Consider the following 23,115-nt stretch of genomic DNA (forward strand, 5'->3'; position numbering starts at 1 on the left):
TCCATACCATACTATGAGGTTGTTCATCAGGATACTTTCTATAGTACCTCTGTAGAAGGTAGTGAGAACTGTCGATGGGAGAAAAACCCTGCAATGTGTGAACAGGTCCACTCTGTGAAAAAGATTGTGGTACTTGCCTTGGCCATTTTCAAAAGGAGGGAGAATCACAGTTGCCTGGGCCTAAAGGGGGTCACTACAATTATCTCTGGAGAGTCTTTCTGAATTTTTAGAAGAACCTAGTTATCAGAGGAAATGGTCGAAAGACATACATGAAGCATTCCTGCCCACGGGAATGTAAAGGCATCTGTCTTCCAGGAATTTGTATAAAGAGCCCTGGAGCAGAATTTCTTCAGCTGTCTGTTATGAATGAAGGCAAACAGATCTACTTGAGGAACTCCCTACAGCTGAATGAATTCCTAGAAAACTTTGGTTCAACTACTATTTGTGGGGGGTCTGTCTTTGTCTTGTCCAACTTGTTAGCAACAGCATTTTGCACTGACAGAATGTAAATACCCTGTAGGAATGGACTGTACTGAATTGCTAAATCCCAGGCTAGCATAGCTAGTCTGCAAAGGGGATAGGATCTGGTTTCCGCTGTTTAAGTACCACATCACTGTGGTGTTGTATGCGATTACCTTAAAGGGCCTGGAACCCAAAGATTATTTAGAGACTTGGCATTTATTAGTGCAACATTTCGACATTTGTGTGTTTCAGTCTACCTGAACTTTCACCCCCTCCCCAGATATAGCTTCCCAAGCAAAATCTGAGGAATCTGGTGTTACAAACTGAAAAGGGGATATAAATGAAAAGCAAAAAGAGAGGCCTGGGCTGAGAAATAACTGATCCACCCACCAGAGTAAAGACAGAAGACTTCACTACATTCACCTGAAACCTCAGACTGAGAAAAATATTTCTTACCCAAGCCAGACATTTTTGAACACATGAATGCCCTGCAAACTGCAATGGGCTATTACTGGTGTCTGGCATTTTGTAAGCACCTTTGGAGCTGTATACAAACCAAAGGGTAAGGGAGAGAATTGTAAATGTAACCCAAACACAAAAAAATATTTATAAAAGTCTGAATTCTTTGAGAATTAGGACATGATGATAAGCAACTTTTAAATCCAGACTTACCAAAAAAAACTGGGAGGTAAAAAAGACTGCAGAGAGACAGCATTTTGAATTTTGGAACTCTGATCTGAAAGCTTAGAAAAGAAAGAACAAGGACAGGTCTTCAGGTTCCTTCTTTTACTGGCATTAGAAATATTCTTGAATAAAGTCCTTTCCTTGTTTGACCAAGGGGAACACATTCTATGACCCCTTGATATAGCATTTGTTCCATTACATATTCTATGACCCCTTGATACAGCATTTGTTCCATTACAGGAGGAAACAGGGTGGTTTGACTTGGTGGATTAAAAGGAATCCATTGTAAAGGAGGAAGGGGCTTACACTGTCAGTTTCTGCCTTTTTTGAATGATTCTCAGAACCCAAGTCTCTAAAGGTATCCGGTGCCACAGAGGGAAATGAAGACCTAGTTACTAGAATAGTTTTGCTGAGATGCTTGGATGGGTGGGTGGGGGGCTATGATGGGGCATGTAGACAGTCTGCTTTTTTAAATTGTCTTTGGAGGACCCCTCTCCCCTTTTGTCTTTGGAGGACCTCCCTACCCCATTTTTTCTGAACCTTCCTACCATTGCTTTCTGAAGTTTTGTTTGTCTGTGCCTTGCTAAGATTGCTTATTCTTCATCCTATAAAAGGATCACGAATTGAAAGGAAAGTTCCTATTATATTTTGGTATGGAGGGTTGATAAATTTGAGTGACAGCCTAAATTAACTTTTATCTTTCAACAAATCTTCTGAGGACCTCAGATGAGGATGGGTATTCAGGATCTCAGGTTTGACATCCTCTGGTAGGTTCTGGGAACATAACTAAACGAACTTTCTCATCACTGATCCAGTAGCAGTTGCTCTAGATGCACCATCAGCAGTGTCATAGGAGCACTTTAAAGAGTGTTTGGTTACCTGAGACATAGTGGGTATTAAAGACTTCAGATATGTCTTAGTTTCTGAGGAGGGAAGATCAGCAATTAACTTTTTCATATTATTAAAACAGAAGATGGCTCTGATAAGAAAATCACTGCAGGGTTTGATCTGGGGTTTGCAAAAAAAAATTGTGGGTCTGAGGAATCTTACTTAATGTAGCAGACTTGTTGGGGCAGGAGGTTGATTGCCAGAAAACTGCTGGCTGTCAATAAGGCATCATCCAATGCCAGCAAGAAAGGAGAAAAAGCTGGAGACTGCAGAAAATATACTGTAATAAGTCATAATATATTTGCTGGAATTCTGGAATTTCTTTTTGCACCCAGAGAAACAACTCTTTCACTGTGTACACAGTATTAGAGAGGGGGGCGGTCTGAAGAAAAAATTCTTCATAATCTAATTCAGCTTCTGTGGCATAGGCATTTCAGAAACAAAATCAAAATTTAATTCCTGTCTCTTTTACTGATAATCAAAATGTGTGTGAGAGAGAGGAATATTTCTTCCATTTAAAATTCTGAGAACAGTCAGAATTTAAAGAATGAAAACTTTGAAACAAGCCCTTAGCAAAACATAACTGATTATCCTTGTCCATCTTATTTGGGAAAAGAAGAAAAATGCCTAACTTTCTGTTTTCCTTTCTTGGGACACACCCCCAGAAAACAGTGACCCAAGGATGGGTCCCTTCCCAAGGAATCAGGTGGCTTAAGGTGGCTTCATGGTAGACCAACATCCCCTTCACCATCTGACACTAAAAGGTTTTGTTCTCCCTTGTCTGTAGAGAACAGCTGAACAACTGAAGAAAATGTGCCTGTCTCCTGATCCTTAGTGGCTTGTCAAGGTGCAACACCATTAGTGTCAACAAAAATTGATAAGAGGTTCAAAGTACCTGAAATGGCCACAGCAGAATCACTCATTGGCAGCTGACGCAAACAGTAAGCCAGCTGGAAGACAGAAGACTCCCATACAACTTCCTTCTTGCAGATAGGGGAGAGAAAAGCTTAGTCCAGGCCTTACAAAAAAATTGACTGAATACTGGATACTGGAGCCTTTGAGAGCTGGTGCACAACCTTACTGGAAAATATACATTTTGAAGTAAAAGTTTTAATGACAACCCCCAAAACCTCAAGTTCTAGCACCTAACTATAGCTTCTGACAAAAAAGTAATACATTTTCTCACAAAAATTGATGTTTTGAAATGATTTCCCAATAGGGAACTATCACAAAAATTATAACTTTACAAGTAATACTTAAAGTAGCAGCCACTAAAAAACATCAGTTACAGCCTTATAACTTCTGACAGAAAAAGTAAAGTTTTCTTATTTCCCAATGGGGTATTTGCCCAACATTGTAGAAGCGCCAGCCAACTAAGTATGTGTGTATGTGTGGGTCTACTTCTACTCGCTGACAGCCCATTTCACTGAAACCCATTTGGTCGACAGCTCATTTCATTGACAAAAGTATTCAAGGCAAAAAACCTGGGTTTTGCCCCCCTCCCCACTGTTGTGCGACTGTGGAGTTGTTATATATAGTTGGGGGTGTGTGGGGGGCACAGCCCCCCACATTGGGGGGGTGTGGGGGGTGCAGCCCCCCACCTAGAATGTTTGTCAATGAAATGAGCTGTCGACCAAATGGGTTTCAGTGAAATGGGCTGTCAGCGAATAGAAGTAGACCCGTATGTGTATATATGTGTCTGTATATGTATATATATATATATATATATATATATATATATATATATATATATATATATATATATACATAGAGTTTTATATATTTTTTTCATTCCCGTTGATCACCTCAGCAGGGGCCATCTCCCCTCCTGCCCCTACAACCCATCCCAGGAACTGTATACTGCTATTATATAACAATAGAAGGTTAATGCTGATCTGAACAAGCAGTAACACCCTGGCGGAACTACACCTCATACTTAAAAGTAGGCAGACATCAACGCTAGTCATCGAGTGGAGTCCCCCACTTCAACCAAGCAATCCCTGCCACAAGGACTGCTTAGCACACTTCTACTCATACAGTATGTGCTAAATTATAATGTAATCTACATACTGCTGTACTTTGACATATCAGCTTTTAATATTCTTAACAAGTTATTATACTGTATTTAGCAAAATAATACAGTTTCCTGGACGGAGTTCCCAATCACTTACTAACCATATGTATAAGTACTTTTCTCTATAATAGCCATCACTAAAAACTACATTTCAGCTGCTATACCACTAAAACCTTTTTGTTCAAGTAACTCAGTACTGCTGTTCTGCAATTGATAGTTTTTTTATAACACTCACTTCTTACGTGGTCCTCACGCCACCCCATTGATCTTGTGGAAAGTGCTTTTTAGTGCTTTTACTTTATTCAAAATTCTCCCAGCATGCCTTGCATGATTTAAAATCCAACACATACCTGATTCATCCCATTCCTCATTCCCGTGGATCACCCTAGCAGGGACCCCCCCCCCCCACCGCCCTCACAACCCATCCCAAGAACTGCATGCTGCTACTGTAAGTGATTTTTTTTAAGCTCTGCTTTATCTTACTAAAGACAATGTAAGATATGAATATATTACTTTAGCTTGCCTGTCTCATTGCCCAATAGTTGCTTCTGTGGCTCATAACTGTACTAGAGTGAATGTTAGATCTGAATTTCTTATTTTTAACTTGTTTCTCATGCAGCCAGTTAATTTGTTTTTGTGTCTCGTAACAAACTCAATTTTTGGACATAGAATGTAGTTCACCCAGTAACGCATAACTGTAGAACCCTATTTTTTGGACTTAGTGTGTTCACTCAGTAACATGTAACAACTGTAGAACCCTATGTTACATTTATTTTATCTGCTTGGCTAAGAAAGCTTAATGTAAGACCACTAATGTTCGCTTAGCCTTTTTGCATGTGAGAGGTCACTAATGTTCTTTAAGCCTTTTAATGCAAGTTCCACAATGTTACTAAATATTTTGAATGCTACAACTTAAACAGAATGACTCTGAATCCTATGATAAATAATCCTAAATGTCAAACTGAGCATACGATTGGCATTGGTAGTGTTTACTTTGTTTTTTTCTCACCTGCCTAAAGTTTAATCTGTAATTACTCCTTGTCCTACAATCCTGGATTTAGCATTTTTACATTAAGTTGTACACTTTTAGCTCGCTATGCTGTAGATGACCCAGTTAGCTGCACATACTGAACACCGTGTAAAGGTGCTTGCACCTTGGAAACAGTCCATGATATTAGTTGACTTGCACAGCTAACTGTGGATTTTTACCTTGTGGACGTCAGAACTGATGTGAAGCAGCTTGCTGCACTGACAACAGACGACCAGACAGGTTTGCTTAAATGGCTCAGAAAAGCAATCTTTTTGTTATTCCAGCTGTTGGAAATATTGTAACACCTGTTTCTGGCCTATCTGTAGTGCTCTTTGAGACAGCCTGTTAAAGGCACAGGCCTATTAGCACCAGCTGTAGTGGTAATTTCTTTTATCACCTATAATGGCCTTTCTGTCCTGCTCATCAAAAAAGTAATTAAAAGGCCACAAATGCAACAACGTACAAATGATTATCAAATGTTTCTTTAAGAGTGTGTTCACAGAACTGCCTAATATGTAAATCAAAACCAATGTCTCGCTCTTGCTTTTTTTTGGTACTAGCTGCCACACTATCCTAAATGTCTAACTAATGTAATTGAATTTTCACGCTTTTTTTTTTTTTTTTAGGCACTATTTCTGTTTTTGTAACGTATGTAATATTGTAATACTGCCTTGCTCTAACTCTTCCCCATACTGCTTACCAATCTACTTTTCCTTTACTTTTAGTGACAGTATCCTGCTCCTCCTAACTGTACCCAGTCCTTTGCCCTTTTCTCTTCTATCCTTTTTAGCTCTCTCTATCTTTCAGTTATACCACCTGAGCCTCCTAACTGTACCCTGTCCAATACTCTGTTCTCTTCCATCCATCTTATTTCTCCCTAGCCATCAGTTATACCATTTTAGCTAACTACTGGCACTGGTCTCCAACATTAACACTTGGATTACTTTTGCTGACATCCTCCTCATATGTCTTTCTTTCTTCTTCCCCTCAGATCTAACAATAGAGGGTTATTGGTGGTCTGAACAAGCGGTAACACCCTGGCAGAACTACACCTCATATTTAAATGTAGGTGGACATTAAGGCTACTCATAGAGTGGAGTCCCCCAATTCAACCAATCCACCCCTGCAACAAGGGCTGCTTAGCACACTTCTACTCATATATGTGTTACATTACAATGTAACCTACATACTTCTTTACTTCGACATATTAGCTGTTAATATTCTTAACAAGTTATTATACTATACTTAGCAACATAATACAGTTTCATGGACGGAGTTCCTAATCACTTACTAACGATATGTATCAAGTACTTTTCTCTTTAATAGCTGTCACTTAAAACTACATTTCAGCTACTATATCACTAAAACCTTTTTGTTCAAGTAACTCAGTACTGCTATTCTGCATTTGATTTTTTTTCTAACACTCGCCTCTTATTTGGTTCTTCCCACTCCATTCCCCCTTGCTTCGTTCAGGCTCACTCAACTCCCCTACTCTACCCCTATTCCCACCCCCCCACTTTCATTATATTTATACCCAATATACCTTTTTCCAGCCCCTCTAACACCTCCTAATTATCCAATCCTACCATTCCCAACTCACCTCTTACACTCCACTCTTACATCTTCCCTCCCCCTCACTACTTCCATCCCGCATGCAACATCTTTATAGCTTCAACTTTTACTGCTTACCTGCAGAATACTATTTCCTCATACTTTTCTCTATCCCCTACCAACACTAAAAAAGTAACCTCACCCACATACATGTTACCTCTTATCACTACATATTTCTAACTTTCTGCTACTCATGTCTCACACACAGATTATGCCCCCCGTACCTCATAGCTATCCTACAAATATATATTTCTCATTCCTTACCTCCTATCATACAAAACTTAATCAATTTCACACATCTCCTAAATATACTTATTATTTACTCCACAATGAACCCTCTATGCCCTTCCTTAACCCCCCTCTCTTTTCATTCCTCCTATACTCAACTCCTCAAACTCAAAATATTCACTCTCTCAACAACATCCCCTAAACCTAAATACAAACCCTATAGTTTCTCTTTTTACATTATAAAACCAACCCCACTCTCAAATTAGATGGTGACATCCACCTCAATCCTGGCCCTCCCAACACAACTACTACAAATGCCAACCTGACTAAACATCTCTCTATTTATGCAATTAACATACTGAATCTACCTAAGAAAGTTATAGAGCTACATTCTTGGATCACCCACTGCTCTCCTCATATCTTAGCCCCATCTGAAACATGGTTAAAACCACATATCTCTGATACTGAAATATTACCTCCCCACTACAATATATACCATCTAGACAGAGCTGACAAAAAAGGTGGAGGTGTTGCAATTATGTTCAAGCACCTCAACCTATTCCCCTGCCTATATCTCAGCCTAATTTTCACCCAGATGAATTACTTCTTTTTAACTATCAGCTCATTCTGTCCTATCCCAGATCTCACTGCATATCCCCTATGAGACCAGTCTACTAGGAGACGTTAATATAGACTGGCAAAACTATCAACTACCTTTCTACCCTACATATTAACCTCCATGGCTTCCATCAACTTATCACAACAACTACTCACCTCAACAACAACAATACTAACTGCTCCACCTTGGACTAGATTCTTACCTCTGATCCTACCCTATATCATAACCCCAGTACCCTACCCAACTCCCTAAGTGACCACCTCCCTACTCAAGTACAAAGGCACTCCCTTCAAATACCCAAGCCCCACCATTATAGAGAATGTCACAGCCTTTCTTCCTTTAATGCTGAAACCCTTAGTAATAGGCTAACTTCTACAAACTGGTGCCACCTGAAGTACCTTCCCCTCAATGACGCAGTTCTACAATTTAATCGCATTTTTCTTGATATCCTTGACTCTGCTGCTCCTTTAAGAAAAGTTAGAATCAAAACAACTTACTCTTGTTGGCTCACTAGAGACACCCTCACTCTCATGAAACAAAGGGACAAGTATTGAAAACTATAGCTAAAAACTAAATCTGTAACACTCTTCCGGAAAAATAAAGAACTCTGAAACTTTTCAAAAAACAAATCAATAAAGACAAGAAACAATTCTCTTATAATGCCCAATTCACCCATAATTCTAACGCAAAAAAATTCTGGCACTACATCAATAAAATTTTGCATCTTAGTGAATCTACCACCCCAACCCCTATCACAACAATACTCCCCAAGAAACTGCCACTTTACTTAATACCCTCTTCATTAGATCAATCCAAAAACTAACCCAAACCTGCCAAAGTTAAAACCTCTCTCATACCACACATATTACGAGCAAGACCATCTCTTTCTCTCTTAATCTTGTCTCCACTGCTTACATAAGGTCCCTTCTACTAAAATTAAAACCATCCTCTCCCAACTGACAACCTCCCTCCTCTATTTCTTAAACCTGCAGTGTACTCTATAGCCTACCCTGTCTCAACACATCTATCCAAGAATCTAATCTCCCTGATATTTGGAAGTCTTTCTACACCATACCATTACACAAGGGAGGTAACTCCTCAGATCCATCAAACTACATATCCATTGCCATTCTCTATCCACTCTCCAAAATCCTTGAAAATGTATTCATAACCAGCTTAAGTACCTCATCCAAGAGAACCTTCTGACCTCTTCTCAACATGGCTTCAGACCTAATCATACCACTTCCACTGCCTTCCTAGCCTCTTCACTCACACTACTGCTGAAGCCAGGGACAAAAGTCTTCTTGTATTTGCCTCTTCCTCAACCTCTCTAAAGCTTTCGATACTGTCTCTCATGCCAAGCTACTTGCTAAACTAACTGATCTTAACCTTTCCCCCTCTACTATTCAATGGTTCTCAAGCTCTCTCTCAAACAAGCTCCAGTCTGTCAGATGGCAATCCACCTGTTCCCCTTTCCTACCCATCCAGACTGGCATCCCCTCAAGGCTCAATCCTTGTTTCTCTCATTTTGTAACATCTTCACCAATAATCTACATTCCTCCTGCACCACTTCTTCCCTCATACAATACACTGACAACTCTACTCTCATCTCTTTCTCAGACATCTCTAACATTCTTTCCATCACTCAAAACACTTTCTCATCTGTGGAAAAATGGCTAACAGACCACTAACTTGTACTTAACCCAAAAAAGACTAAGCTTCTACTTTTCCTTCCCAAATTTCTCTCCCACCATAAATCCACCTTTACTGTTTCTTCTCTTGATAACACCCTTATCAAAGCAAAACCACACACCAAGCTACTTGGTACTATAATCGATTACCAACTAAATTTTGATATCCATATACAATACTGTATTTAAAAAAATAACCAAAAATTGTTTTTTCTATACAGAAATAAAAAAATTCCTAGCCCCCAATGCCAAACCCACTCTAGCTCAAGCCATCCTCCTTCCATGCCATCTCTATGCATCTCCTATCCTTACCCATCTCCAGTCATCCCTAACCAAACTCAAACCTATAACAATATAGCCAGATTCACTTGAAACCAACCATATAAATCCCATCATTGCCTTGCCCTGAAACAACTTCAATGGCTTGAATGTTCCCAACTCCTGCTTCGTTACCAGCTGCAGCTTACACACTCCATACTAAATAATCCCTTAACCTGTCCCTCTCTTTCTTCCACAGTATCCCCTTATATCTCAGCTCATTCACTTCGTAGCTCAGACGAGAACCTTTAGACACCTATAAACCAAGTAAAAATATTGACAAACTTCGCTACAAAAACTCTGTGTCCCAAACTTGGAATAAACTTCCTCTTAATATCCGTAGCATTAACAGTACCAGCTGTTTCAAAACTGAAGTCAAAAACTATTTCTTGAACTCAAGATTCTGCCCTTGTCATAATCCTCATTAATTTCCATTTCTACTTCAATTCACTTCCACCTTTCTTCTACTTTTCAGAATGTGTTGATCATATTCTCTCCATTCTAGAATATGCAAAACTCAGTATCTCATCTCTGAACATCTACCTCTGCACATGGCAATTCTATATTATTATTATGCTACCATGTAAAGGATATACTTATAGTGACCCTGCTTCCTCAACTATGTACATTATATTTTACAAGATGTAACCTTTAATTCATTACTTTCCCATGCGTTTATACATTTTTCTTTCAGCCATGTTTTTCTTCACTGGATGTATATTTTATGTACTTGGTTATTTCTCTATTTTCTTTTTTTTTCTACAATGCATGCCAACTGTTGTATACTTTACTTTTACATTTTCTAGTATATAATTCAGTAATCTGTATGCTGGAGCTTTTCTCCTTGGGTCTCCACTGAAAACAGGCCATATGGTTTAGCTGGATTAACCCGATTAACAAATGTCAAACAAATAAATAAATATAGTTATATAGAAATATATACACACACACAGATAGGTGCGTGTGTGTGTGTTTGTGTGTGCATGTGTGTGTATGTATGTATGTGTTTTTATGCAGTGATTTCTATAAATTAATTTCTGTACTTTAAATAATTACAAATATTCTGTCAATACATACCATGGGATATTTAACCTCCATTCAAATTACCAAAAGGAAAGTCTGACAACTCATTTGAAGGACACCCTTCAGGAGTATAACACTCTCCACCTCCCCATTACCTCCGACACCCACTACACTGAACTTTCAGTACTGGAATATGAATTTAGATACCTGAGTGAGACTACACAGCTTTCTAACCTGGCCTCAAAAGTAAATGCACAACATTCTGTATAACTGACATTTGTGTATTGGAAATATGCTTATATATCAATATTGGTGCCAGGCACATGACATAGATAAGCACATTCATAAGTTTTTATCACATACTCATGATATATTCATACAGTAACATTTGTTAACAATACAGTAAGAACATGGAACACTCAGCCTCGGTATGCAGGCTGCTTACATTTATACTTCTCTGCACAGAAGAAAAAATACACATACACATATGACTGGAGGAGAGGGTTTCATCTTACATTCTGGTCCTGATAGTTTTAGACCATTCCATGCATGAGAGGAGACATGCACATAACTACGCTAAAATTATATAATCAGAAAGGATAAGAAACTTACCTCCATCTGCATAAATGGACCAGAAGATCACACGATAGCCCTTCAATACACCATTCAAAGTGCTACGAGGAGGTTCTGACCAGGAAATCACCGCCACATCTGATGTGATGGACATAGCCCTGATGTTTTCAGGTGGCTGGCTGGGGACTGGGAAGGAAAGATAAAATATAGGCTCAGCATTTCAGCATATATCACACGGACAGACATTTCATCTGCTTATGCTGCCTATTGAGAAAGACAGATACTCGGTCAGTGATACACTATGGAATATGGACTATACAGCAAGTGTTAACCAACACATTGATGACAATCAAAAAGTTAACTACTTACACTGCAGGAAGATTATCATTCCATAAATCATCTCATTCATGAAAAACAGCTTTCCTCTTCCAGTGTTTAGAAACAGACTTAACTGTATTCAGTCTCCGTGTGTGTGTGTGTTTGTGTGTGTGTGTGTGTGTGTGTGTGTGTGTGTGTGCTGGGGGGTTGTGCAGCTATACAGATACAAATGCATGCATCTGCTGCTTAGTTCTGCATACTGCAGATACATTTGCTACTACAGAACACAGAGAAAATAGCCACTTAAAACAATGGATGCAATTTAAAACATTTTCTCATGTCAATTTTCCCCATAGTATCTGCTCTATTTAAATCCTTTCATAGTATAAATTCTTAAACCATCCAGGTTCAATTTTGTCTAGATTCAACAACACCCATTTCCATGCCTTAGCGCTGTGGAATGTCTGCCACAGTGGGACCCATGTGCTGCCAGGGGTCTCTATAGCCCACTCCATCTAACATGGTATAAGGCATTACCCTACAAAGAAATCACTATCACAAGATGACAGAGGACAGCACTACAGGGCAGAGGGCAGACATGCAGGTTATACTGCTACCTGTTCCAGTGGATTTCTGATTAAAGTGACAAAATGAATAAATATAAATAAAATACAGCTCCAGCAGACAAGAATGAACAGCCCAAACAAATGAATGAATTAAAGATAATAAAAACACTTAACAACAGGCTGATGAATCAACATCTGCCCTATCATTAGAGTCATGCAGCACCCACAAGAGACAAATTCGTCTTCACTTTATGGGCATTTAAATTATAAACTGTCCTCGTAGCAGTTCTCTAACAACTTATTATCATTTCATCTAACTTGGGCATGTATAAAAAATATACACACATACACACAAAAGTGCAATTAGGTACTAATTATAACAGAGAAGGAAGATGGTCCATTTAAAGAAATTGAAAGTAATACAATTATGAAAAACACACTGGTGTGAAAACAGATCCTTGAATGCTCCTCAAGGAGTGGTAAATGTTGCCCATAAATGATTCTGCACTGACAGCCTAATGAGTATATTAATTAAGAATGAAAAACTGCTAAGCAAATGTAATATGAAACTTTTGCTTTTTAAAATTACCACAAGGCCAGCGGTGATCTCTGCTTCTCATTCTCTGATAAAGTCATTTACGAGTCATTTTCAGATAATGTGGATTTTATTCCTTAACAAAATAAGATTGTCTGCTTCATCATAGTAAAGGCTTTTGTTTCTTCCTGTTGGTTTATTTTCCAGGTATAATTAAGCTTTAAATGATACCTCTGCATTGGGGGTGAAGAAGCCTGAGATTGTCAGTTGTGAACTGCTTTTTAGTTGTTTGCTGTCAGTTGCGCTAGTACTACATATTGTGGACTTTGACAAGTCCTTGCATCATGTATGAAATAATGGACAAATTCCATATCTGTAATTACTAGCTTATTCATGTGCTCTCTAACAAAACAGAGTTACCAAACTTTCACTCTGCCTGAAATCCTGAAATGCACTGCATTTTGTATAACTGCAAAAAAAAATACTGCTGTGTAATACAATGTTGTGTTATAGATATAGAAGGCATTCATTTAAAGAAAATGAATACCTATATAAACAGATTACGTTCTTTTGTAAAATGAGTATAACAACACTAACTTGCTAATATGTGTAAAAAAGCTGTAGAGATGTCACAAACATATCTGATAAATAAAAAGCAAACAATGAGAAGCGTCTAATTTAAAATATTGCCTTCTGTCATTCCTTCTAGCATTGTTATACATGTATTTTAATCTGAAGATATCACACTAAGTTTGTGCAGTATTAGCTTCACTGCTTCTCACATTAGCATCCTTCTGCTGGATGCAGTTATAATGTCACCAGAAGGTGGCCTCATCCAAAGAGTGACAGGAGTCCCATGAAAACATAAAGGTGTGAGGTAAATTAATATGCAAGTCAAAAATGTGCATTGAGGGGAAGGGAACCCCACATTCTCAATGGTTGTGTTTCTTCTCTGGTGGGATGGTAATATAATGTTAGCTCACCGACATCATTGGTGTTACCAGCTGTAACAGTAACATACTTGGCATCCTTTTGGGTGGGGCTAAAAGTGTCTGCAATAAAGCAGATTATGAGTGCCATGTTAAACTGCCCTAGGATATCTGTGAACTCTCAGAACAGAGCTTTTAAGGGATGCAGCTGCTAAGACAGTATTTTGAAGGGATCAGCTATGAAATATCAAAGACCCTTTACCTCAACCCAGTTCATAACATACTGCAGGCTGGCAGAGAAGATATCGCAGTACTCATTTATATGACAGACAGTGATATTCTAACTTGTGAAATCATTAGGTGCCGTTTCAATGCTTCATGTGACTTTCTTTCAAGTTATATAAATATCTCTGTGCAATGCAATGCAACATTACGTAAGGCAATATGTATGCCAACTTTAGTATTAACTGCCTGATGTGCAACATATAAAAAACAGTACATCAAAAGACATTATTTTATTTACTTACATGGAAAAACTATGCTTATTTGTATATATGAAACTGAAAAAAATTGAACAACTTGAAACTCTTGGGACAACAGACTCTGTAAGAGCCCTGCTTCTGTAAACCGCATGCATATTTATCAAGTGGTTTAAAAGTTGTAACAATGAAGGGGGTGCTGCACTCCTGAGTATGTCGGCTTTCTGATGAAACATTAAACTAATGCCCCATCTGTCTGAGTTGGTGGTAGCTGAGGTAGATGTAAAAAATCTCACGGCACGTATCAAAAAGAGTAAGGGTCCTTTATTTATAAACAAAAAGAATTCTTACTCACAACATATTTATATATTTACCAATATTTACAAATATACACATATAGAAATATACAAATATATTTACACATAGTCATAATTTTTCTTACAGTCATACTAAATATTCATCCCTATTAGACTCCCACTCCTTTTTTCATAACCACCATTTGAGTTTACTTAATATTATTGCTAAAATCCATTTCCCATTAAACATAACTTCATGCACTCTTTTATTCTATATAATCCATATGAAATAAAACAATTATGTATTCTTATAACATCTATATTTAATCATATCCATGTTTATTTCATCCACTTTTTCATCTTTGAAAAAATCTTCTTTACATAGTTTTCCCCAAAACTTTTTGATTCTTTTACACTTCAAAAACATATGTTCAGTAGTTTCTTCTTCTTTTTGACAATGTAAACATATTCTATCACTTTGATTTTAATATATATGACATATTTTCTTTTACTGGTAATTTATCTCTTATTATTTTATTATACCATTTGCTTCTTATTTTTATAGTTTTCATTTTTTTCATCTGTTAGAATTTCTCATGCTTTTATATAATATTGTTTTATTATTACATTCTTATATCATACTTTCCTTCTTTTTCTATATCATCAATTTTTATTTTCCACAAAAATACTTTTTTTCTTGGTAGCATTTTATTTCTTCATTTATGCACTCTTTTTCTCTTTTTTACTATACCACAAAATTTATCACACTTATATTTATACACATTTAAAACTACTCTCTCGTCTTTTTTCATTCACCACTTTAATACTTTGTATAAATTTAATGAAGCAGTTAATTAACCCTAAACCTCCTTCTTTATTTACATACAAGACTCCTTTTTTATTTGGTTTGATATAGAATCCCATGTAAATGAAAAAAATATCTGCAATAATTTTTTTTCAAATTTTGTTGGTAACAGAAATACACGTGCTAAGTATGCCATTTTTTTCCATCAGTACTTTTATCAAATAAGCCTTTTTTTCTGAGTAATAATTTACATGTTCTTCAGAAAATACTAGTTTGTTGTATTTCTTCTGTTTTTTTCACACTGAATTATACTTGCATCTTTATTCCAAAATCCCAAATTTTACAACTAGCACAGAAATTTCATTGTAAAATATATACTCCCTATCTTTACTACATCACCTAAACCTTCACTGTTCTCTTTATTTAAAGCCATCCCTATCACCTCTTTACACATTTGTGCAAATTATTACTTATTTTGCCCAACTTTTGCTTTTTCCAATTATAATATCATCTGCATATGTTAACAGAACTGGAATTCTTAACCTTTCTGGTGTTATATACCCCACCTCCTTTATTCTGTAATTTATTTCACATACTAGAACATTGTTAACTACTGCAGAAAGTATACAACTCATTGGGGATCCCTGTCTTACAGCACTCTTCCTATGCACCTCTTGGCTTAACCAGCCATTTACAAGTATGTTTACTTTATTATTACTATATGCTGACATACATAATTTCATAACTTTCTCACTTATATTTTTTCATTATTAGCCATAAGATTTCATGTCCAGTTGTATGAAATACCTTTTTAAGGTTTCTTATAATTACTTCTGCTTCTTCTTTTCAATTCATAATATCACCCACAATTTTTGTAACTATCATTAATAATTCTCAACAGCCCTTCTTTATACTATATATACTATCTTTCATAATATTTTCCATTTTCGTTTCAAATCTGTTTTGTATTATTTTCATAAAGATCTTATAATCATTATTATTTAATACTATCTTCCATCTTCTTTCTTCCATCTGAATTTACACAATTCTTTGCACATAAAACTTTAATTTACCATTCTTTCAAAAATCTTTAAAAAAATGTTCTTTTTACTAATCCCTTAATTTTTTATGCATTTCTTGCCCTATTCCATCTGATTCTGCAGCTGAATCTATACTTACGTGTCCTAATATTTTATCTGGCTCATGTAAAGGAATCTCCCTTTCTAACTCCTTATACTTTTTTCTGTTTTTTTTTTTTACTTTCCATTTTTCACTACCATTTTTAAAACATTTCTTGCACATATACTACATAGTTCATATTTTTCTGAGTTCTTTCTCTCCTTTTACATTTTTTATTTCTCTCATTACACTACCATCTTCATTTACTACTCTACTTAAATAACAATACTACTTCTCTTTTTCCTTCTAAAAATATCTTTGCTTAAATAACAATTCTTGTATTTTTTCTGGATTTCTTTCATATAATTATTTTTCTTTGTCACAGTACATTTTATAATTATGTTCTAAATCTTCTAATGTTATACATTCTTTTATATTCTTCTTTCTCTGCTTTTCTCACATCATATTGCCACTGTAAAAAAACATTTTTTTTTAATTTTCCTTAAATAACATCCACCATTCAGACCACCTTTTATAAAATGTTATCATAATAATATGATTTTTCATAACTGTATTACTAATATCCTTCCTTCTTCATTCCATGTGTTCTCATTCACCATTTTTATTCTTTTGCCTATTTTTATATATTCTTTGTTTTTCTTTATCTTTAGCCATATTGCAAAATAATCAGAAAATCCTGTTTCAACTACCTCCCCTTCTACTATAACCAAACCATCTGATACTTTAAAATAATTTGTTAAGAGTTCTATACGTACTTCTTTTCTAAGTCCATGAATTTTTGTCCCAAAGTTTTAACTTACCACATCTTACAACTTATAACATTTTTCTTACAGCATTACCTTCCTTTTTATAGATACAAAACTGACCCACACCAGTGATAAAGTCCATGGATGAAAACTTGAGCATAAAAATCCAAAATTATGTGCAACAACAAGGCAGGCAAACAATATCAGAGGCTCCAGAAGTCAGAATAAAAAAATATTTATTATATGTGAGTGCTTTCGCAATGATCAACATTGCTTCATCAGACATAAAAATACAACACTGAAAAAACATATATATAGTCACGTTAAAAACAATTACCAAACTTGAAAAATTCTCTCCAAATCATCACATTAGAACAGAATTGTTCTCATTATTTCTGATACTAAAGCAACAGTACACTATAATACAAGTATAGTTGTAGGACACATCACTTTAGTTTCCTAGAATTCAGAACAGGTCTCAGTGGTACAAACTCATTCAACTCATGCCCCAGATGTGCTCCTAGCCTTAAAATCCACTGTAGCTCTACATTTTCTATCCTATTAATAAAATCCTCCATTCTGTCACTCTCAACCAAAATATGCAAAACTTGAAAGACAAAAACATGCTCAATTCTTGCTTGTAAGGTATGCTTAGCTAGGGCACTATATTTAAGACCTTTCCAGGCGCAAAAAGTATGACCTTAATGCGCTCCCTTAGGCGGCGATTAGTCTTACCTACATAAAATTTAAAACAGGTTTTGCAGTGGGCAACTTAGATAACATTCTTAGTAGTACAGTCTGTTACCACCCTCAGCTGCCATTAAAAAAAAAACAGTCTCTGGATGCCTAAAAAAACAGGATTCATCAATATAACTACAAAAAGCACATGCATTACACTTCCTAGTACCTGCTAATCCTGGGATAACACAGTCATTGTTTCAAATTTTTTTAATTTGTATATACAAATCTGGGTTGGGGGCCTACCACTCCAGCCACCTTTTCATTAACGGACAAAATGTGCCAATTTTTATATATAACTTCCCTTATCTTATTATAATTATAGATACTTGCTCTTTCCCTTTTTAAATCTAAAATGGTTAATCTTCCCATTTTTGCTAAACTTACATCTAATACTTTACTGTATTTCTATAGAATGTAGCTACTTCAGAACATCTCTCATTCTCAAATTCCAGAGTATCTTTCCTCCCTGTAGTTTATCTCTTTGTAATCTTTCATTTGTTAAAAATCTTGTGTCTTCTAATATGATTACACCCACATCACATGCATTACACCACTCCAAAATCCGTATTCTTCTTACTATATTCTTAATACTATTATACATTTACAGAAAGCATGCTAAAATTTTCATTTTCCCTTTTCCTTAGATTCATGGTTTTATACGTTCATACCTAATTAATAGGCTAGCTGCATTAATGGGCCACCATCTGTCTAGCTAATTTCCCTCCCAAAGGGGACAGTCAAACATGGTACCTTGTGTCTGTGTGTCAAACACCTTAACCATTATACTTTCCCATTTCTTTTTTTCTTTTGTACTTGGCCATTTAAATCTTCTTTTTCTTTTACCTTTGTTAAGCGGATGACCTAATGGTTAAGGTGTTTGCCTTACAAAAACAAGGTGCAGAGTTTGAGTCTCACAAGGGATAATTGACTAGGCTTGCAAGGGCAGTTAGCCTAGTACTAACCTAAGAACCAACATTTTTTTTCTTTTACTATCGTGCATGTTATGTCTTCTTCATTTACTTCAGGGCCTTATTCTATTTATTATCTATCTATTATCTTTATTATTTTTTCTCATTTAATTTTTTTTCTATTTCTACTACTTCTAAAAGTTCTTCTTTTTGTATATTTTCTTGTTTCTTTTTTCTTTTTCTCTACTCTCATTTTCATTTTTACAATCCATATATATATATATATATATATATATATATATATATATATATATATATATATATGCCCAATTCTGTTACATTTAAAGTCACATTTTTTTGCATCATTTCCCCACAAATATAATATTTTCTTTTATCACAATTACTTATTTAATATCCCCCCCACACACACAAAAAAAAAAAAAATGTTTGACTTGTCCCAATATTTTATGACACTCCTACTCCCCTCCATGTTAATCATGCTTGGTATATGTATATTTTTTTCTTTTTCTGTTTTTAACACAATATTGCAATCCCATCAGCCAGCCCATAAACTTTTTTTTTCTGCTACTCCCCTTTTGCCTTCATTTATTTTCTCTGCATATGTTTTCTTTTCCATCTTACCACTTCTCTTCATAATTGTATTTATTCCATAATGTCCCCCCAGGAACCCTCTACTTCATTTTCTGGCTCACTCTGCATCACCATTTCTTTAAGTAAATCATCCCACAACCATTCTGACCGGAGTGTTGTAATTATACATTCATCATTTACCAACTCATCTCCGTCAAACAGATTTCTTTGAAACATCTCTTCAGAATCCTTTGTACATTCTCTGATCTTGATACTGTCTTTCTCCTCCATTTTTCTTACTACTCCATTAACTCCTCTCTCCGTGTGCCTCCCTGTCTTTCCAGGCCACATCTGTGCCTGGGACAGAAACAGGAAGTGCTCCTACAAAATACGTCCTAATACACGCAACAATGCTGAGTAGGGGATTTTCCCCGATGACCTGGCCAAACTTACCCCAGTTGTATAAATACCACCTCAGGTCTCCCTTAAAAGAGGCTACTAGCCTAGTGGGACAAACCCAGCCAACAAAGAACAGATAAACTTTTATTGCCTGAAAAAAAAAGAAGTTATGTACTCACCATAACATTCCATGTTTGTTGTCCATCTTGCCTTCATTCTTACTGGTTGGGTTTGGAACCGATCCTCGGTTCTGACTCAGACGTATACTAAAACTCAAGGTCTTCCACTGGCTTGTGGCTGTATCCCTATTCCATCATGCTCTAATGAAGCTCCCCAGATCTTGTTTACTGATAACCAGTTACCTAAGATACTATCACAACATCTTTTGAAGACAATGAAGAAGGTCAGAGAAACACTTGCCAAATGAAAGAACATCTTGGTCCTCCAGAAGCCATAGGCAGGAGGAAGGAGGGTGGGATGTAAGAATGAAGGAGAGATGGACAACAAACATGGAACATTATAGTGAGTACATAACTTCTTTATGTTATGTTGTCCTATCTTGCCTTCATTCTTACTGGTTGGGTCAGCGTCCCTAGCACCATATTTCCCGGGTAGCTCACAGGAGTACAGCCTTCAGGACAGTGAACCCAAAGGAGGCCCTGTTCCTGGAGGCCAAATCTACTTTGTAATGTGTGATAAAGGTATGAGGCTTTGCTCAAGTCACAGCAGCACAAATGGTATCAAGTGACAGCGTAGCACAAAAGGCAGAAGAGCTTGCCATGGCTCTCGTAGAATGACCCTTGACTTTATAGGGAAGAACTTTGTTGTTAGAATGATACATAAAGGTAATACAATCTGGGAGCCATTTCGAAAGTGTGACCTTAGATACATGAGCACCCTTCTTTGCTTCTGAAAAAGAAACAAATAATTGATCAGATTTCCTGAAGTCTTTTGTCCTATGTAAGTAGAAATGTAACTGTCTGTATACATCCAGTTGGTGAAGTGTATATTCTGCCTTGGTGCCATAGTTGGGAAAAAAGACTGGTACCTCTAGGGACTGATTTAGGTTAGACTCTGAGCATACTTTTGGTAGGAAGGATGGGTTTGTTCGAAGGGATACTCTGTCTTTGTGAAAAAGTATATATGATGGCTTGATCATTAATGCTTGTAGCTCTGAAACCCTTCTAGCAGAAGTGATGGCAAACAAAAAGAAGTTATGTACCTACCATAATGTTCCATGTTAGTTGTCTTCTTCTCGCCTTCTTTCTTGCTGGTTGGGTTCAGAGCCAATCCTTGCTCTGACTCGGCCATCTTCAATAGCTCGAGAGCTGTTTACTGGCTCGAGGCTACCCCATATCCCCATATCCCATGATGCCTGGCGCTAGCTACTCAGATCTCATTTGAAATAGCTATTTAAGGAAGAAACTCTGTCCTAGTAGCCCCTTGGACCTAACTATGAAGCTATCTAAGCAGAAAGGACAACCAAAGAAGGTTCAGTCAATGAAATCTGAATAAGGGAGCTCCTCTCGATACACTTAGGACAGGGGGATAGAGGGTGGGATGCAAGAAAGAAGGCGAGAAGAAGACAACTAACATGGAACTTTATGGCAGGTACATAACTTCTTTATGTTAAGCTGTCTATCTCGCCTTCATTCTTGCTGGTTGGGACAGCATCCCTAGCACCTACTATCTTGGGTGGCTCAATGGAACAGACTCTTCAGAACAGTGGAACCAAAATCAGCCCTGTTCCTGGAAACAATGTCTAATTTGTAATGAGAAATGAAAGTATGTAGATTAGCCCATGTAGCAGCTGCACAGATAGACTCCATGGGCAACCTAGATTGGAAGGCCACCGAGGTAGACAATGCCCTAGTAGAGTGGCCTTTAGGTTTGGTAGATAATTTCTTGTTTCTCAATTGGTAAATGAATGAAGTAATGTGAGACAACCATCTAGATAATGTTACCTTTGAGACCGCAAGGCCCTGTCTGCCCTCAGCATAGGAAAGGAAGAGCAGGTCCGACTTCCTGATGTCCTTTGTCCTATGCAAATAAAAACGCAGTTGTCTGTGAACATCTAACTGGTGCAATTTATATTCTGCGTTATTGGTGTGATTAGGAAAGAACACAGGAAAGTCTATGGACTGATTCAAATTATTTTGTGTACAGACCTTAGGAAGGAAGGAACAAAAAGACGAACCACAGCTACTGAAGAGTTTTCAGTTAAAAACTATGCAAAGTACTGGTAGGCAAAACTTAAACTCACCACGACTGTTATCAGTAAAAGAAGAAAGACTTTATTTTAACAAAGGTAAGCGTAAGTCGTGGTGAGTTTAAGTTTTGCCTACCAGTACCTTAGGAAGGAAGGAAGGATTGGTCCTTAGAGTGACCCTATCATTATGGAAAGCTAAGTATGGGGGACGAATACATAGAGCCTGAAGCTCCGAAACACGTCTGGCAGAAGTAATGGCTACCAGAAAGAGAGTCTACCAGGATAACAACTTAATGGAACAAGATGCTGCAGGTTCAAAAGGTGGCAAGATTAGGGAAGCTAGCACCAAGTTTAGATCCCACGGAGGTGGGGGATCCCTCACTGGGGGCCTGAGCAGAGAGGTTCCTTTGAGGAAGGCTTTACACAGTTTGTGAGACATGATGTTATCAGAAGACAAACCAATGTGAAAATTCGAAATGGCAGCTAACTGAACCCTGATTGTAGCAGAAGCAGAACCAGAATGAAAGAGTTCCACTAAAAATTCCAGAATCTCATGGACAGGGGCTGAAAAGGGATCTATATTCTTAGCCTCTGCCCAGCAAGAAAAAAGTTTCCACTTGCTAGCGTAAGTTTTCCTAGTTGTGGATTTGTGTGATGAGATAATAATTTCCCGCACAGAGGAGGAAATATTAGGAAGCCTGGCTAAGGTTGGAAGTGGAGCAACCAAGATGTGAGCTGGAGTGTTTGAAGGGATCGATGCAGTCTGCACGACTGATGAATCAGTAGATCTGGAATAGGATCCAGAATCCAAGGCTGCTCGAGAAGATAATGATGCAGGAATGGGAACCATATCTGTCGAGACCAGTAAGGGGCAATGAGGATCATTTTGCAACCCAACGCAGTTGCTCTCTGTATGAGTTTGGGTATTAGGAGAAATGGAGGAAAGGAGTAAAGAAGTCCCTGAGGCCAATCGTGGACTAGAGCATCTCTGGGGGAATGGCCTGGAAGTGGAAGAAGGGTGAAGAAATTGCTGCACTTGCTGTTGAAAGGTGTGGCGAACAGGTCGCAACAAGGCTGACCCCATTTGTGCAAGATTTGTTCCGCAATTACCTGATTCAGAGACCACTCGTGAGGCATGAGAATTGCTCTGCTGAGCCTGTCTGCAACGACGTTGGAACTCCCAGGGATGTGCATTGTGATCAGAAAACGTTGGGAAGAGATCGCCCACTGCCAGAGTCTGAGTGCTTCTCGA

General features: G+C 37.3%; 1 protein-coding gene across 1 annotated transcript in view; it reads right to left on the reverse strand.

Annotated features, from left to right (window-relative positions):
- Positions 1–23,115, reverse strand: part of DSCAML1 (DS cell adhesion molecule like 1) — a 1,743,400-nt gene that overhangs the window by 737,963 nt on the left and 982,322 nt on the right. The window contains exon 12 of the mRNA XM_044080956.1: positions 11,241–11,387. Within this exon, the coding sequence (XP_043936891.1) occupies positions 11,241–11,387 (147 nt within the window). The remainder of the gene's footprint in view (positions 1–11,240; positions 11,388–23,115) is intronic.

Source organism: Protopterus annectens, chromosome 8.part0 (assembly GCF_019279795.1).
Source record: "Protopterus annectens isolate FY-2018-M chromosome 8.part0, PAN1.0, whole genome shotgun sequence".
In the NCBI taxonomy this organism is placed as follows: domain Eukaryota; kingdom Metazoa; phylum Chordata; order Ceratodontiformes; family Protopteridae; genus Protopterus; species Protopterus annectens.